We start from the raw sequence: 18,290 nt of genomic DNA, 5'->3' as shown, positions 1-18,290 counted from the left end.
TGTCATCCTCCAACATTGGCACGCTCATGTACAGAGGCTCAACGTCCTCGACGCGGCGATCACGGGTTCGACTCTCGGCCCGGGATCAGTTTCCCCCAATGTCTTCTCCCTGTTACCACACTGTCTGTATAGAATAATATAACTGCTTGAATGATCTTTAAGTGATTATTTGGTTATCCATTTTTTGTAATTCATAGTCAGTACGACTCGCCGCAGTGTTTTTAATTTGGGTGTAGTAACGTTTTTGGCCACATTCTTACATATGGCGCCTTTAATGGTGCACAGGAATATGAGATATCATCCTTTAGCAACAGAGCTCCGCCACTTCAAGACAGACATCAAACATTAAAAACCTCTCAATTGAAATATCTATAACCAAACTTTTTGCAGAATATTGCTCATAGTATGAAGGTTGAGATTAAGGAAGTCCTTTTTGGGAATCTTTAAAAGAATATTAACTACTTAATTATGACATGTGGCTAAAACTTAGATTGTAATTTATTTTTAAAATATATAAAATATACCCCTCAAAATACATTAAAAAAGAAACAAACTTTGGCCAAAGACAGTGTTATTTAAGTTTAATAAGAATTATGAAAATGTGAAATTAACACTCATATAAAGATAAGCAAAGTCACTCCAGTTGTACAGTATTCATCCTGTGTTTGACATCTCTCTAAATTAATCTGGATAGAATCCCTATGATCAGTTAGGCTGCACATCTTAGGATGCTACAGGTTTCACTGGGCCCTGATCTTCTCCTCCAAGTACCGAGAAGCCACAAATTGCATTTTTCGAATGGCCAGCTGAGTATCTTCAGGGGAAATCCCAAGATGCCACACAGCCCGTACTGAATTTCCGAAATGGGGGTACATGAGTACTTGTATCCCCTGTCCCAGCGCTGCCTCCTCGCCCTCGCCAACCTGACCCATGCGGGCACACAACTCAACGGGGCTCAAACTGGGCTCCTGTAGGTAGAAACGCAGAATATTTGTCTCCACGGCGGCCATGTCTACGGCGAACAGAGAAGGGTCACAGTCGAGCAGAGCTGGGAGAGACGAACAAAGACAAGAAGTCATGAGCTGTCTGTTAATCATTTCATTTCTTTATGGAGAGAAATATGAGCCGCTCACCTCGAGCAAAGGTTTTTGCATTATGGTGATCCTCTTCCAGTCTCCCAACCATCTCCAGCAAAGACAGTTTCCCAGCTGCTGCCAGAACACCAGCCTGCCGCATCCCCCCACCCAGGGCTTTACGGCACCGCACCGCCTGGGAGATGAAGTCTCGGGGTCCAGCCAGCATCGTTCCCACGGGGGCACCGAGACCCTGTTAACACGCCGCAACGTGAACTTGACTCTGAGATGTAGTTTGTGTTTCTGGTCCTTAATGTGTGTTTGTGTTGTACTCCCACCTTGGAGAGGCACACACTGACTGTGTGTGCGTGCTGCAGGATGGTGGACGGAGGCACGCCCTGGGCCACAGCGGCGTTCATCACCCTGGCTCCATCCATGTGCACCGACAGACCGTATCTATCCGCCAAAGCACGGACCTTAGAGATGGAGGGGGAGGGAAAAATATGTTGACATTTTTCTATCAGCATGATGTTTTAAAAAATGAAATCCACACACCTCCTGCAGGAAGCTGAGAGGAAGCACACGCCCTCCCTGTATGTTGTGCGTGTCCTCCACACATATGAGGCGCGTGCGGGGGAAGTGGGGGTCGGGGTAACCGTGGCGGATCTTCGATTCCAGCTGCTCCAGATCGAATGATCCGTCGGGGAGCGTGGTCGCCGTGGTGGCGTGGACGCCGGCCAGCTGCGACACAGACACAAGGTGAATGAAGACACCGACCCTACCACAGGTGTCTGCTGCTCTGGTTCAACTCACCTGTGCGCTCCCTCCCTGCTCGTAGATGTGAAGATGTGACAGGTCGCCCACAATCATCTCGTCCCCCCGCTGCCTGCAGTGCACCATCACTGCATGAAGACAATGCATGCATATTTATGACCTACTGACCTCACGAAACGTGGATTCAGACTCTTGGGGATGAATGCACGGCTCACCTGCGATGAGGTTACTCATGGTTCCAGTGGGAACGAACAGAGCGGCCTCCATCTGGAACGTATCGGCTGCAATTTTCTGTAACTCTGCAGGAATGAGTGAAATGATGTAAAAGATGTCTGTGTTTTCATGTTGAACCACAGTCACACATAGACCTAAACACATCATCATGATCCTGAAATCATCCATCAAGCTATTTCATTATACTCCAGTCCTTGATTTATGACTATTCTGGAGTGACTTTTTAATTATGCATAAATAAGTTTGTTCCTGTTTCGCTCACTAACGCTTCGGTTCTAACCGTTCACACTCGGGTCTTCTCCCATTACGTCATCCCCGACCTCGGCCTCCGCCATGGCCTGCCTCATCGCCGGTCCGGGCTTGGTCACCGTGTCGCTGCGGAGGTCCACCACCCGGGCGTGGGCCGCCCCGCCCGGGTAACCGGGTAACCCGGGTCTCCCGGTGTTGTAATAGCCCCGCGCGGAGCTCCGTCCCAGCGCCGAAGCGGCCGCATGTCGGGCGCCGCGCGGTTCGCTGGAGGCGACGACGACACCGCGGTTCCGACAGTTCGACAAAAGCCTGCAGCAAAGTGTCCTCAGATACATGATGCTCCTCTCACTGACATGTTCGCGAGGTGATCGGCGGGTATCGAACTTTGGAGCGCGTAAACAATAATCATTGACTGCAAGGAAAGTTAATGGATGACCTATCCGCTCGTCGGCATGCACCGATCACCACGAGCCTCTAGATGGCGCCAGAGGAAGCCAATTATAATGTTAACTCTGAATTATTCAGAAAGAAACCAGAATTAAATCAACTTATCCGACACACATTTTAGACTTTTTACAGAAATATTTTATAACCATCATATTTAATACTATCTAATGAAACGACAATTAGAATATTGATGGTCAGGTTATTGTACTTGATGATATAATGCTAGCAATGTCAGCTTTCACAAAAAAAAACAACAGTGAGACTTTTTTATTGGTCCACTCTGTTGAACACTGAACAGATTTATTTTTCACATATGTACAGGTCATGGCACATTATTACAACAGCCCTCTGAATCTGCTGTTTCCCTGGAAATATTCTCGGACACATTCAGCTACCTTTCCACAAAGCTTTAGTCAGCTGATGTAAACGATTTAGATCACATTAATATCCTGGCAGATTATATCATTTTGTAGATAACAGGCAAATAAGTTAAATTAGTCCCCCAATGAATTTAGATTAAAATCAAGCTAATAAAGTGGCTTCTGATAATATAAAATACCTCAAAACAACCGTAGACGTTAGTTGTAAAAATGATAGGTGGAGAATTCTGCCCTTTACTCTAATTGGCAGAGATAAATGTTGGGAAACTTGATCCACTAATGGGGTTAAAGGCTCCTCCATGTATGTTTTTAGGGGGCTTTGAGGAGCCTCTTCTGGCAAAATGTTAAAAAGCCTAAATCCGACAGCAACATTAAAAACAAAGACGTGGCTCGAGTTACAAACTACTTGTAGTGTAAGAAACAGCCAAAAGGCTCGACCTTAACGTCGTCTTTGTTTGTAGACCGGCACGATGATACAGCTGTCTGTTTGTTTCTATTTTTTTTTTATCTGAAAAACAATGTGCAATAATACAAAACCATCACATTCTTGATTACATTCACAGTATCAACAAAACCAAATGAAATTAAAAAAAATACAAAAGCAAGGTAAGAGTGTCACATGCAGAAATCTCTCTTCCAGTGTGACACCGCCTCATCCATTAGTTCTCATTAAAGCCCCGGTTTCAGGTGAAGGTCTGTCATTGCTGTACGTTAAGCTATGAATATAGGTCCCCATTCCTTCCACACTGTAACTCTCAGATGACTCATAGAAACCCCTGAGTTACCCATTAAAGTGTTGCCTTAAAAAGGATATTGTAAAAAAAGAAGATAAAGAATCCCCATGATCAGTCAGGCTGCACATCTTAGGATGCTACAGGTTTCACTGGGCCCTGATCTTCTCCTCCAAGTACCGAGAAGTCACAAATTGCATTTTCCGAATGGCCAGCTGAGTATCTTCAGGGGAAATCCCAAGATGCCACACAGCCCGTATTGCATTTCCAAAATGGGGGTACATGAGTACTTGTATCCCCTGTCCCAGCGCTGCCTCCTCTCCCTCGCCAACCTGACCCATGAGGGCACAGAACTCAGCGGGGCTCAAACTGGGCTCCTGTAGGTAGAAACGCACGATGTTTGTCTCCACGGCGGCCATGTCTACGGCGAACAGAGAAGGGTCACAGTCGAGCAGAGCTGGGAGAGGTGAAGAAAAGACAAGAAGTCATGAGCCGTCTGTTAATCATTTCATTTCTTTATGGAGAGAAATATGAGCCGCTCACCTCGAGCAAAGGTTTTTGCATTACGGTGATCCTCTTCCAGTCTCCCAACCATCTCCAGCAAAGACAGTTTCCCAGCTGCTGCCAGAAAACCAGCTTTCCGCATCCCCCCACCCAGGGCTTTACGGCACCGCACCGCCTGGGAGATGAAGTCTCGGGGTCCAGCCAGCATGCATCCCACGGGGGCACCGATACCCTGTTAACACGCCGCAATGTGAACTTGACTTTGAGACGTTTTTGTCTGCAAGCTCTTTGTTTCACATAAATGTGTATGTTCTCTTTGTGTGTTGTTTGTGTTGTACTCCCACCTTGGAGAGGCACAGGCTGACTGAGTGTGTGTGCTGCAGTATGGTGGATGGAGGCACGCCCTGGGCCACAGCAGCGTTCATCACCCTGGCTCCATCCATGTGCACCGACAGACCGTATCTATCCGCCAAAGCACGGACCTTAGAGATGGAGGACAACAAACAAACCTCTATTATGGTTTTCTATCAGCATGATGTCTCGAAATTAAATCTGCACACACACACACACCTCCTGCAGGAAGCTCAGAGGAAGCACACGCCCTCCCTGTACGTTGTGTGTGTTCTCCACACATATGAGGCGTGAGCGGGGGTAATAGGGGAGAGGGTAACGGTGGCGAATCTTCGATTCCAGCTCATCCAAATCGAATGATCCATCGGGGAGCGTGGTCGCCGTGACGCTGTGGACACCGGCCAGCTGTGTTCAACACACAGACACGCGGTGAATGAAGACACAGACACGCGGTGAATGTAGACACAGACCGACCCCGACCACAGGTGTCTGCTGCTCCGGTTCGCTCACCTGTGCGCTCCCTCCTTGCTCGTAGATGTGTTGATGGGAACGGTCGCCCACGATCATCTCGTCCCCCCGCTCCCTGCAGTGCACCATCACTGCATGAAGACAAACACGTGCACAATCGTGAACCATCGTGACCTCGGCGAAACGTGGGTTCAGACTCTGGGGATGAATGCGCGGCTCACCTGCGATGAGATTACCCATGGTTCCAGAGGGAACGAACAGAGCAGCCTCCATCTCGAACAAATCAGCTGTAATTTCCTCCAACTCTGCAGACATTCGTCAAATCAAAGATTTTGGTTGTGGATGTGATTTAAAGGTGCAATATGTAAGAAATCTAAAGCAACTGGCTGTAAAATCATCCTAATATGTCATAGAGACTCGGGAATAATGATCATATAACATACTGAACTCACCAACAACAACAGTACAGCCAAAATATTCACATTTATTTTGCGGACCGCAAATCATGTTTATGTTTTGAAAACATGTTGTGGCACGTGGCGCCACCCACTGGCGTCTACAAATCATTGCAGTCAGTAGAGTCTCAGCTGCAGAGCAACCACGGGTTGCCAGTTTCGGCTGAGCTACAATGGCGGAGGCAACGAAACCCAAAAGAGCGCGTTATGATTCACAAAAACGCCAAGATAAAAACCGAGGCAAAGTGAGGGTCAGGGACGCATTTGAATGGTGGAGACAGTTGAAAGCTGAGAGGAATTTGAAATCGGATGCAGGATTGGCTACACTTCTCCTCAGGCACGTGCAGGGGGGGGCGGAGGGTGCTGGAGCACCTGCCCCTTGATGCCCAAAGTGCCCTTTTGTCAAAGTGATTTCCCCCCCCCAAAGAGTGTGTGTGTGTGTGTGTGTGTCTGTGTGGGCCAAAATAATAATAAATAAAACAAAATAATAATAATTTAGATCTACCCTGGTCGGTCGTGCCCTCACTCTGCCGTCACTGCCCTGACGTGCCCAGACATGCCCTGCTGCTGAACGCTAAGCTGCTGGAGACGGCCACTGCTCGTCTCGCGAAACCTCACTTTTTGACAGACAGGGAGTAAACAACTGGTCCGGTGAGTAGGTTTTGCAGCGGTATTCGTTTGTGCACGGTCTATTCTTGCAAGATGACTGACGAAGTGAAGTGAGCAATGGGCATCCTCTGTGTTGTCCAACTCTGCACACACACACCTCTCACAAGTTATAGCCATAGTTTCTCTTGTCACGGGCAAAGTGCATTAGAGAGATAATATGTGTTATTTTACTGTCAAGATGTTTTTTCCTATGTTTCTAGAGGCGATGAGGCAAAGACTCTGTTATTTCACTAAAACTATGCGATATACATATTCACATAATTTTGGACTATTACAGTATAAATACAACAATAATAGAAGAATAATATGCATACATATGATGTAACTTTTAGAACCTCGCTGTCGATAGTCGATAGTCAAACTGAGTAAAAGCACAAAAATATTTAAGTACATGATTTCAATATCATTTAATTATTTTTTACTTTAATAATTTAGCACTAGGAATAATAAATGGCAGATTATGAATGGATTAAATTCGTGGCTATACAGTACAATTTTTGAAAAGGTATGAAATGTCACTGTGTGTGTGTGTGTGTGTGTGTGTGTGTGTGTGTGTGTGTGTGTGTGTGTGTGTGTGTGTGTGCCATCCACACACACACACACACAACAGCTACACCAACAGCTCTGGCAACCTCGAGTCTGGAGGGGAGGGGGTGGAGGGGGAGGCGGATACGACTCGCCGCAGTGTTTTGAATTTGGGTGTAGTAACGTTTTTGGCCACATTATTACATATGGCGCCTTTAATAATAGAAGTTGTGCAAGTACACATTCATTGTTGGTTTATTATTATTAATTTTGACATAACAATTCTAAATAATAAGGTATTGAGGAGGGCTGGTTTTGAACCAGTTTTAACCGCTGCTGAGAAGGATCGACAAGCTTTTAATGGCTGCACCATTCCAGGTGTTTGTCCTTAAAGGGATAAGTCATCAAACAAACCTGATACGACACGCATTGCTTTACGTTGTTTTCAAGAAGCGCCGTCTCAAAGTCATCAACAAGAGAGAACAACACAGAGAACATGACTGAAACTTTACTGACAAGGCGCGTATATCGAGTAAACACTCGGACTCTGGATCTCTGATGGGCGGGAAGTGAGGTCCCACCACTAGTCTGTAATAGGTCTGTAGTCTCAGTGGGCCCCGCCCCCTATAGGCGGGTTGAAGAACTGGTGTAGTCTCACCCCCTCTAACCAAAGCAATGCAAATATTTCATTATCATTTTGCATCATCGGAGGCTCTTTTTAGAACACAAATACAGATATCTCCTGTCTCTGGGGAAAATGATGAAATTATGCACGACCATTCAAAAATACTACAGGGTTTCTAACGATACAAAGCTTAATGCAAATGGTGATTCTTTGATTGTTAACAAAGCAGATGTATTATTGCATGACGGAGACTCAGAGCCCTGCAGCGTTGCATAGTTTGAGAGCCGGTCGTTGCGTAACACAGAGACCCTGTCATTTAAAACAGGGTGTTGGCGAAGACCGAGACCCTGTCATTTAAAACAACAACATGGTGCCTCGATAAAGCTCTGTGCACTGGTAACTTGCGACGTCGTCCCTCCTGTCCACGGGTCGGTCTGATGAAAGCAATCTGTGATTCAGCCGTTATCACTAGTTTAACAGCAGGAGAGGAGATTGCTCATCAGACTAGTTCGGGCTTGCTCATCCTATGGCTGACAGGGTTTGGCCAGGTATGCTCCCACTGACAGAAATCTTGACCTCAAAAACCCCAAACCACCAAACCAATTTGGTAGTCTATGTAAATATGTGTAAATATGCATAATCATTATCTGCTTTTTTTCTCCAGTAATCACTGATTCACCAAATACTTTACTGTGATTTTGTAACGCCTGTGGTTTGTGGAAAATGAGGCCAAAAATTCAAACAATATGGACCTTTTTCATGTATTTATACTAAACTCTCATTAGTTGCCGTCATTCATGAACACATAATTGGTTTGTCTCACCTTCAACAGCGGCGTCGACTCTCATCAGGTCATCTCCGAGGTCTGCCTCCGCCATGGCCTGCCTCATCGCCCGCCCCGGCTGAGCCACCACGTCGCTGCGGAGGTCCACCACCCGGACGTTAGCCGCCCTGGCCGCCCCCCGGCCCCTGGGCTTCCCGCTGTCGTGATAGCCCCGCACCGGGCTCCGTCCCAGCACTGAACTCGTGGCGTCCCGCGCCCCGCTCAGCGGTTTGCTCCAAGCCACGCCACCGAGGTTCAAACATTTCGACAGGACTCTGTAGGAGGTTTTCAAAGACATGATGCTCCTCTTTACAAACCTGCGAGGTTATGGATGAAAGCAGGGTTGAGGTCACAAAAAACTTCCACAACTCCTCACCGACACGTAGCAGGCCGATTAACAAAATCACACTCCCTCTCTCTCTCTCAGTAAAACCCACCCCTCTTTCTTTCCCACCTTGCATATTAATACCCGTTTCCACGTACAATATACAAATGGATACAATCTAATACAGATTAAATAATATGTATAACAAATGAAAGATTACCCTAACGAATGCCAGTTTAACAAAGATCCTCAATAAACTGCCTCTCTTTCCTCCTTGACTACTTGGTTCGGACTAACAAGGTAACTGACTCCGGGGAGTTATGTGCTACATTCTCAGGTGTGCAAGCCAATCCCCCCCCCCACTCCACCCCACCCAGGTAGACTCCAAAGAGGGAGTGAATAGTAGGAGTTCCTGTTCCTCCGCAAAAACCTTTCACACTTGGATTGTTTCGTTGAACTAGCTCTTCGGGTTTAAATGGTTAAAATAATCTGTAAATAATGTTATCATATTAGGCATTCATATCACGACTATGTTGGCGGAAAATAACTGCAATTCACGATATCTCGATAATCATCTAAATGTGCTCAAAACTCTTAACTAAGAATGTCTCCCTGCATAAATAAATGATCTTTTTTAATGTATTTTTTATCTTCTCGTCTCTGCCATATCTTTTAACTGTTGTCACATAACTGGAAAAAGTTCCACCTACCATTCCACCTTAAAAGCCCTGAGGGGGGGGCTGTCTGTTTTGTACACGTTTGTGCGGCGGGGTCATTGCTGCAGCTGAGAGGCTGGCATCACGTTTCGGGTGCAGCTGTGCATGGAGGGCAGTGTCTGATCCTGTCTGAACCTGACACTGTCCCATGGGGGATAAATATGATAAATATGATGTCCTTAAATCAACTAGCACCAACCACTTTCAACAGATCACGGCATCACCCATCAACCAGTCATTCTGAAGCTTTGCACAGATGCTTATCTTGTTTCATAGGAAAATACCTCATGGATGGTATAGGTGATACTGCATCATAATACTTCACAGTTCAACAGAAGCCTGCAGCAAAGTGTCCTCAGATACATGATGCTCCGATCACTAACATGTTCGCGAGGTGATCGGCAGGTATCGAACTTTGGAGCGCGTAAACAATAATCATTGACTGCAAGGAAAGTTAATGGATGACCTATCCGCTCGTCGGCATGCACCGATCACCAGCAGCCTCTAGATGGCGCCAGAGGAAGCCAATTATAATGTTAACTCTGAATCATTCAGAAAGAAATCAGAATTAAATCAACTTATCCGACACACATTTTAGACTTTTTACAGAAATATTTTATAACCATCATATTTAATACTATTTAATGAAACGACAATTAGAATATTGATGGTCAGGTTATTGTACTTGATGATATAATGCTAGCACTGTCGCCTCACAGCAAGAGGGTTGCGGGTTCGATCCCCGGGTCAGGCCCGGGTTCCTTCTGTGTGGAGTTTGCATGTTCTCCCCGTGTTAGCGTGGGTTCTCTCCGGGTTCTCCAGCTTCCTCCCACAGTCCAAAGACATGCATGAAGATAGGTTCATTGGTGACTCTAAATTGCCCGTAGGTGTGAATGTGAGCGTGAATGGTTGTCTGTCTCTACATGTCTCCCTGTGATAGACTGGCGTCCTGTCCAGGGTGTACCCTGAATACAGGATAAGCGGTAGAAAATGGATGGATGGATGATCAAAATAGTTGGCGGTTTATTTTTGGAAGCAGTGGTGCATTTGCACAGAAAACAGCTTTCACAAAAAAACAACAGTGAGACTTTTTTATTGGTCCACTCTGTTGAACACTGAACAGATTTATTTTTCACATATGTACAGGTCATGGCACATTATTACAACAGCCCTCTGAATCTGCTGTTTCCCTGGAAATATTCTCGGACACATTCAGCTACCTTTCCACAAAGCTTTAGTCAGCTGATGTAAACGATTTAGATCACATTAATATCCTGGCAGATTATATCATTTTGTAGATTACAGGCAAATAAGTTAAATTAGTCCCCCAATGAATTTAGATTAAAATCAAGCTTATAAAGTGGCTTCTGAATAATATAAAATACCTCAAAACAACTGTAGACATTAGTTACTAGTTACCATTACTCTAATTGGCAGAGATAAATGTTGGGAAACTTGATCTACTAATAGGGTTAAAGGCTCCTCCAGGTTTTTTTTTAGGGGGCTTTGAGGAGCCTCTTCTGGCAAAATGTTAAAAAGCCTGAATTCGACAGTTATTTCATTGTGCAACATTAAAAACAAAGACGTGGCTCGAGTTACAAACTACTTGTAGTGGAAAAAACAGCCAAAAGGCTCGACCTTAACGTCGTCTTTGTTTGTAGACCGGCTCGTTTTGTTCGGTTTCTATTTTTTTTAATCTGAAAAACAATGTGCAATAATACAAAACCATCACATTCTTGATTACATTCACAGTATCAACAAAACCAAATGAAATAAAAAAAAAAATACAAAAGCAAGGTAAGAGTGTCACATGCAGAAATCTCTCTTCCAGTGTGACACCGCCTCATCCATTAGTTCTCATTAAAGCCCCGGTTTCAGGTGAAGGTCTGTCATTGCTGTACGTTAAGCTATGAATATAGGTCCCCATTCCTTCCACACTGTACCTCTCAGATGACTCATAGAAACCCCTGAGTTGCCCATTAAAGTGTTCCCTTAAAAAGGATATTGTAAAAAAAAGTTTATAAAATCCCTATGATCAGTTAGGCTGCACATCTTAGGATGCTACAGGTTTCACTGGGCCCTGATCTTCTCCTCCAAGTACCGAGAAGCCACAAATTGCATTTTCCGAATGGCCAGCTGAGTATCTTCAGGGGAAATCCCAAGATGCCACACAGCCCGTATTGCATTTCCAAAATGGGGGTACATGAGTACTTGTATCCCCTGTCCCAGCGCTGCCTCCTCGCCCTCGCCAACTTTACCCATGAGGGCACAGAACTCAGCGGGGCTCAAACTGGGCTCCTGTAGGTAGAAACGCACGATGTTTGTCTCCACGGCGGCCATGTCTACGGCGAACAGAGAAGGGTCACAGTCGAGCAGAGCTGGGAGAGGTGAAGAAAAGACAAGAAGTCATGAGCTGTCTGTTAATCATTTCATTTCTTTATGGAGAGAAATATGAGCCGCTCACCTCGAGCAAAGGTTTTTGCATTACGGTGATCCTCTTCCAGTCTCCCAACCATCTCCAGCAAAGACAGTTTCCCAGGAGCTGCCAGAACACCAGCCTTCCGCATCCCCCCACCCAGGGCTTTACGGCACCGCACCGCCTGGGAGATGAAGTCTCGGGGTCCAGCCAGCATGCATCCCACGGGGGCACCGATACCCTGTTAACACGCCGCAATGTGAACTTGACTTTGAGACGTTTTTGTCTACAAGCTCTTTGCTTCACATAAATGTGTATGTTCTCTCTGTGTGTTGTTTGTGTTGTACTCCCACCTTGGAGAGGCACAGGCTGACTGAGTGTGTGTGCTGCAGTATGGTGGACGGAGGCACGCCCTGGGCCACAGCAGCGTTCATCACCCTGGCTCCATCCATGTGCACCGACAGACCGTATCTATCCGCCAAAGCACGGACCTTAGAGATGGAGGACAACAAACAAACCTCTATTATGGTTTTCTATCAGCATGATGTCTCGAAATTAAATCTGCACACACACACACACACACCTCCCGCAGGAAGCTCAGAGGAAGCACACGCCCTCCCTGTACGTTGTGTGTGTTCTCCACACATATGAGGCGTGAGCGGGGGTAATAGGGGAGAGGGTAACGGTGGCGAATCTTCGATTCCAGCTCATCCAAATCGAATGATCCATCGGGGAGCGTGGTCGCCGTGACGCTGTGGACACCGGCCAGCTGTGTTCAACACACAGACACATGGTGAATGGAGCGCAGACCGACCCCGACGACAGGTGTCTGCTGCTCCGGTTCGCTCACCTGTGCGCTCCCTCCTTGCTCGTAGATGTGTTGATGGGAACGGTCGCCCACGATCATCTCGTCCCCCCGCTCCCTGCAGTGCACCATCACTGCATGAAGACAAACACGTGCACAATCGTGACCCATCGCGACCTCGGCGAAACGTGGGTTCAGACTCTGGGGATGAATGCGCGGCTCACCTGCGATGAGATTACCCATGGTTCCAGAGGGAACGAACAGAGCGGCCTCCATCTCGAACAAGTCAGCTGTAATTTCCTCCAACTCTGCAGACATTCGTCAAATCAAAGATTTTGGTTGTGGATGTGATTTAACTATAGAAGTTGTGCACGTACACATTCGTATCATTACTTTTGATAGAACAATTCTAAACAATAAGGTATAGAGGAGGGCTGGTTCAACCAGTTTTAACCGCTGCTGAGAAGGATCGACAAGCCTTTAATGGCTGGAACCATTCCAGGTGTTTGTCCTTAAAGGGATAAGTCATCAAACAAACCTGATACGACACGCATTGCGTTACGTTGTTTTCAAGAAGCGCCGTCTCAAAGTCATCAACAAGAGAGAACAACACAGAGAACATGACCGAAACTTTACTGACAAGTCGCGTCTGCACATATATTGACTAAACACTCGGACTCTGGATCTCTGATGGGCTGAAGTGAGGTCCCACCACTAGTCTGTAACAGGTCTGTAGTCTCAGTGGGCCCCGCCCCCTATAGGCGGGTTGAAAACATGAAGAACTGGTGTTGTAGTCTCACCCCCTCTAACCAAAGCAATGCAAATATTTCATTATCATTTTGCATCATCGGAGGCTCTTTTTAGAACACAAAAACAGGTATCTCCTGTCTCTGGGGAAAATGATGAAATTATGCACGACCACTTAAAATGGAGTAATTGAATTACTTGATGCTTTTGCCCTTTCGTCACAGTGTAAGAATGCAAGCCGCCTTCTCCAGTAATCACTGATTCACCAAATACTTTACTGTGATTTTGTAACGCCTGTGGTTTGATTGTAATGCTACACTGGTTGTGGAAAATGAGGCCAAAAATTCCAAAAATATGGGCCTTTTTCATGTATTTATACTAAACTCTCATTAGTTGCTGTCATTCATGAACACATAATTGGTTTGTCTCACCTTCAACAGCGGCGTCGACTCTCATCAGGTCATCTCCGAGGTCTGCCTCCGCCATGGCCTGCCTCATCGCCCGCCCCGGCTGAGCCACCACGTCGCTGCGGAGGTCCACCACCCGGACATTAGCCGCCCTGGCCGTCCCCCGGCCCCTGGGCTTCCCGCTGTCGTAAAAGCCCCGCACCGGGCTCCGTCCCAGCACTGAACTGGTCGCGTCCCGCGCCCTGCTCGGCGGTTTGCTCCGAGCCACGACACCGAGGTTCAAACATTTCGACAGAACTCTGTAGGAGGTTTTCAAAGACATGATGCTCCTCTTTACAAACCTGCGAGGTTATGGATGAAAGCAGGGTTGAGGTCACAAAAAACTTCCACAACTCCTCACCGACACGTAGCAGGCCGATTCACAAAATCACACTCGGATGCGTCAGATTCTAGCAGCACTCCCTCTCTCTCTCTCTCAGTAAAACCCACCCCTCTTTCTTTCCCACCTTGCATATTAATTAATACCTGTTTCTAGTGATGTTATGATTTGCGTCGAGGCTTCGAGGCATGTGTCGAGAATTTCGGCTCCTCCCCCAACGAAGCTCCGTGTCGAGATCTGATTCACCTCGGCAAAATGACGTAGCATATGACGAGCGAGGCTTCGTTTCGGGCTACTTTTTCGCGATACAGGTACCGCGGTGATACAGGTTTTCAATTGGCGGGACATTATGACTATAAAAATGCCTCATACACGAATACTAACTTGTGGGCTTATCAGTATTCTTATTAATTATTCTTATATATTCTTATACATCATTATTATGAAAATGGGCACATTATCAAAGCATTGTAGGTTCAAATCCAAGGTGGAATTGCAGTGTAGGCCTACCACTTTGACTAATATATCACTTTATCATTATTATTATTATTATTATACATCATTATTGTAATTATTACTACTGCTGGTCATCCTACAAAGAGGCAGTGGTGTAGCGGTTAAGAAGTTGGACTTGTTGTCAAAGTGTTGCAAGTTCGAATCTAGGATAGGGCTACAGCGATCCACCCCCATGCATCCATTACTTATATTACAAATGATTATTATTATATATCATTATAAGTATTACTCCTACCTCATGTTTCGGGTGGTGTAGTGTCTAAGGACTGAGACACATTATCAAAGTGTTGTAGGTTCAAATCCAAGTCTGTGGTTTACCAAATGACTTATTTTCTATCTTGAGTTCAGAACTATTTATGAAAGGCACACTCACACACATGTATCACCAAGATGACTTTAATTCTCAAATGATTTGATGTTGGATCGGCACATATAGCAAACATCTTATGTTAGGTTGACTGGAAACACTTTCTTCATAATTTCATTCACCACTAGGTGTCCCTAGCGTACATATTTGAAGCTTTGGGGTCGAACCACTTTGGTGGTTCATCTGGCTGAGAGGCTTTGATGTTTCAAGAGGCTTCATCTCACCATCACTACCTGTTTCCACATACAATATACAAATGGATATAATCCAATACAGATTAAATAATATGTATAACAAATGAAAGATTACCCTAACGAATGCCAGTTTAACACAGATCCTCAATGAACTCCTGCCTCTTCCTTGACTACTTGGTTCAGACTAACAAGGTAACTGACTCCAGGGAGTTATGTGCTACATTCTCAGGTGTGCAAGCCAACCCCCCCCCCCACTCCACCCCACCCAGGTAGACTCCAAAGAGGGAGTGAAGGAGTTCCTGTTCCTCTGCAAAAACATTTCAGTTTTTCAGGTTTGGAAGCCTAATTGGCGGAGTTTCAGGAGCAGGTCCACACCTCAACAGCGCCAACTTCCGCATCTCTATAAATAGCCACCTGACCCTCTCCTCCGCTTCGCTCTCGTATTCTGCGCTCGCTCACGTATCCTGCGCTCGCTCCCGTGTTCGTTCACTCTTGTGTTGGGCCAGAGACCAGAGCACCGACTTCGCCTCGAGCACAACTAGTGATGGTGAGATGAAGCCTCTTGAAACATCAAAGCCTCTCAGCCAGATGAACCGCCAAAGTGGTTCGACCCCAAAGCTTCAAATATGTACGCTAGGGACACCTAGTGGTGAATGAAATTATGAAGAAAGTAAAAGAGTTTCCAGTCAACCTAACATAAGATGTTTGCTATATGTGCCGATCCAACATCAAATCATTTGAGAATTAAAGTCATCTTGGTGATACATGTGTGTGAGTGTGCCTTTCATAAATAGTTCTGAACTCAAGATAGAAAATAACTCATTTGATAAACCACAGACTTGGATTTGAACCTACAACACTTTGATAACGTGTCTCAGTCCTTAGACACTACACCACCCGAAACATGAGATAGGAGTAATACTTATAATGATATATAATAATAATAATTTGTAATATAAGTAATGGACGCATGGGGGTGGATCGTTGTAGCTCTATCCTAGATTCGAACTTGCAACACAAGTCCAACTTCTTAACCGCTACACCACTGCCTCTTTGTAGTATGACCAGCAGTAGAAATAATTACAATAATGATGTATAATAATAATAATAATAATGATAAAGTGATATATTAGTCAAAGTGGTAGGCCAACACTGCAATTCCACCTTGGATTTGAACCTACAATGCTTTGATAATGTGCCCATTTTTATAATAATGATGTATAAGAATATATAAGAATAATTAATAAGAATACTGATAAGCCCACAAGTTAGTATTCGTGTATGAGGCATTTTTATAGTCATAATGTCCCGCCAATTGTAAACCTGTATCACCGCGCTACCTGTATCGCGAAAAAGTAGCCCGAAACGAAGCCTCGCTCGTCATATGCTACGTCATTTTGCCGAGGTGAATCAGATCTCGACACGGAGCTTCGTTGGGGGAGGGGCCGAAATTCTCGACACATGCCTCGAAGCCTCGACGCAAATCATAACATCACTAAGCACAACCAAACTTTCGCATGAACAAACACCAGCTTTGGCTCACCTCGCAGCTTAACTCACCTCACCATGGATTTCGTCTTTCCATCCCCGTCCGTCGACGATCCTTTCCATCGAGATCGGGACCATAATCCACCAGAAGCCGACGCCACCTCCGTCCCCGAGACCCCGACTTCAGTGGCGCTAAACGACGTAAGCGACTTCGAAGAAAACCCAACTCCATCTCATCCACGGTCAGTGTTCCGCCTAGTTCATCCCTTCTCAACAGTCAAGACTACCATAGCTCGCCGGACGAATCCTCTGTGTCTCCCAGCCCACCTCCTTCAGCAGCTAGGAGAGGACGAGGAAACTCACGGACAGAACGTCGCCGCCGCCGTCCCGCCGGAGTTCGCCGGCCGCCGCCGTCCCGCCAGAGTTCGCCGGCCGCCGCCGTCCCGCCGGAGTTCGCCGACCGCGTCGCCCCCGAACTTGGCTCCAGCCTCCCGCCATCGTCCCGACAACACCGGCCGAACAACTCGCCGGTCGCAGCGTCACCACGCTCCAGTGTGATCCCCAGACCAGTCTCCATCTTCAAAGAATCTCCAACCGGAAAGACGCCAAAAGACGTTCCATCGATCGACAATAAAGCAAACTCCAAACTCGTGGCCGCTCCTTCCGTCAACACCAGGTCGCTTCCGGATGACGTCACCACGCACACACGTCCAGCCTTAACGTCGACGCTCTTGTTAAAGAGACAGTACTGGTACAATTCGCTTTCACCGTGTTCACTCGTACTTTTCACCGAACCCATATAAATCACTGGTCGTGCTCATTAGTACAGTGTGACCCGCGGGCCGTTTTGCACTAGTTTCGCATTCATTCCATTTAATCGTATATTCATTCGAATGCGTCTGCGTCATATTATTCATCATTTGAAAGCTGCGAGTCTCGTGAATCGAACGAAACAAGCCATTTCAGGCTCACGGAAAACCCATCAAAAGCGAACACAGCTTGTGCGCAAAATAAATAAATAAATAAATAATAAATAAAATAAATAAATAAATAAAATGCCGAACGCCTGAAGGACAACACTCAAACACGATCCATATAACATTTCCGTAAGTCCACGTCGGAGACAACCGACCAGTAAGACTCGGTTGCGTGAACGTTTAACTTCCTAACGGGGCAGTCCCAGCCCAAGAAAATAAAATGTATCCAGCACCAGGAAACGAGGTTCGTTCCGACGGAGATCTTGCGGAAGCCCTGCCATTCCGAGCCCAGGCCCGCCATACTTTACTGCGGCCTGAACAAATTCTCTATTCATGAACTGAGGATTTCTTTGGTTTATCCTTGGGCTTCCAACAAAAGAACCGGGGGCTAATAGAACCATCAAACACAGCCCTAAGAAAACAAGAGCAGTAGCAAAAGCAGAGACAGAGATCCTCTGCCAGATCAAACAACTCCGGAGTTTCCGCCACTACTTCTCGTCATCTCTACAATCCAGAGGGAGCGCCCAGACGGATCCAGGACCCTCCAACTTCCATCAGGATCGTCATCATCAGCAAAAGCTACCTACAACCCAAGGGCAAACGCCACAGCGCATGCCATCCAGTTCCAGCCGTCACCGCAGCTAA

At 46.2% G+C, this 18,290-nt stretch overlaps 3 protein-coding genes across 4 annotated transcripts; all 3 read right to left on the bottom strand.

Moving 5' to 3' along the window:
- Positions 1-605: 605 nt before the first annotated feature.
- LOC311008390 (uncharacterized protein) lies at positions 606-2,750 on the bottom strand. Its single transcript, XM_084002043.1, has 7 exons — positions 2,362-2,750; positions 2,063-2,146; positions 1,887-1,975; positions 1,629-1,814; positions 1,412-1,549; positions 1,134-1,326; positions 606-1,048 (listed from the first exon to the last, which is right to left on the bottom strand). Exons 1-7 carry the CDS (start codon positions 2,663-2,665, stop codon positions 741-743), a joined length of 1,302 nt encoding a protein of 433 aa, XP_083858169.1. The 5' UTR covers positions 2,666-2,750; the 3' UTR covers positions 606-740.
- Positions 2,751-3,994: 1,244 nt separating this feature from the next.
- Positions 3,995-8,622, bottom strand: LOC311008392 (uncharacterized protein). Its single transcript, XM_084002046.1, has 7 exons — positions 8,309-8,622; positions 5,433-5,516; positions 5,254-5,342; positions 4,963-5,148; positions 4,737-4,874; positions 4,432-4,624; positions 3,995-4,345 (listed from the first exon to the last, which is right to left on the bottom strand). Exons 1-7 carry the CDS (start codon positions 8,604-8,606, stop codon positions 4,038-4,040), a joined length of 1,296 nt encoding a protein of 431 aa, XP_083858172.1. The 5' UTR covers positions 8,607-8,622; the 3' UTR covers positions 3,995-4,037.
- A 2,447-nt stretch (positions 8,623-11,069) lies between these two features.
- Positions 11,070-16,763, bottom strand: LOC311008391 (uncharacterized protein). 2 transcript variants are annotated; one of them, XM_084002045.1, is made up of 8 exons: positions 16,741-16,763; positions 13,749-14,023; positions 12,795-12,878; positions 12,616-12,704; positions 12,349-12,534; positions 12,119-12,256; positions 11,814-12,006; positions 11,070-11,727 (listed from the first exon to the last, which is right to left on the bottom strand). In XM_084002045.1, the coding sequence occupies exons 1-8, from the start codon at positions 16,746-16,748 to the stop codon at positions 11,420-11,422; spliced, it is 1,281 nt and encodes a 426-aa protein (XP_083858171.1). In that variant the 5' UTR covers positions 16,749-16,763; the 3' UTR covers positions 11,070-11,419. The 2 variants fall into 2 exon arrangements, with proteins under 2 accessions (XP_083858171.1, XP_083858170.1); XM_084002044.1 differs by lacking the exon at positions 16,741-16,763 and having other exon boundaries at positions 13,749-14,061.
- Between the last annotated feature and the right edge of the window lie 1,527 nt (positions 16,764-18,290).

This window comes from Eutrigla gurnardus, assembly GCF_963514095.1.
Source record: "Eutrigla gurnardus genome assembly, chromosome: 22".
Lineage (NCBI taxonomy): Eukaryota > Metazoa > Chordata > Actinopteri > Perciformes > Triglidae > Eutrigla > Eutrigla gurnardus.
This window is presented reverse-complemented; position numbering and strand designations above follow the sequence as displayed.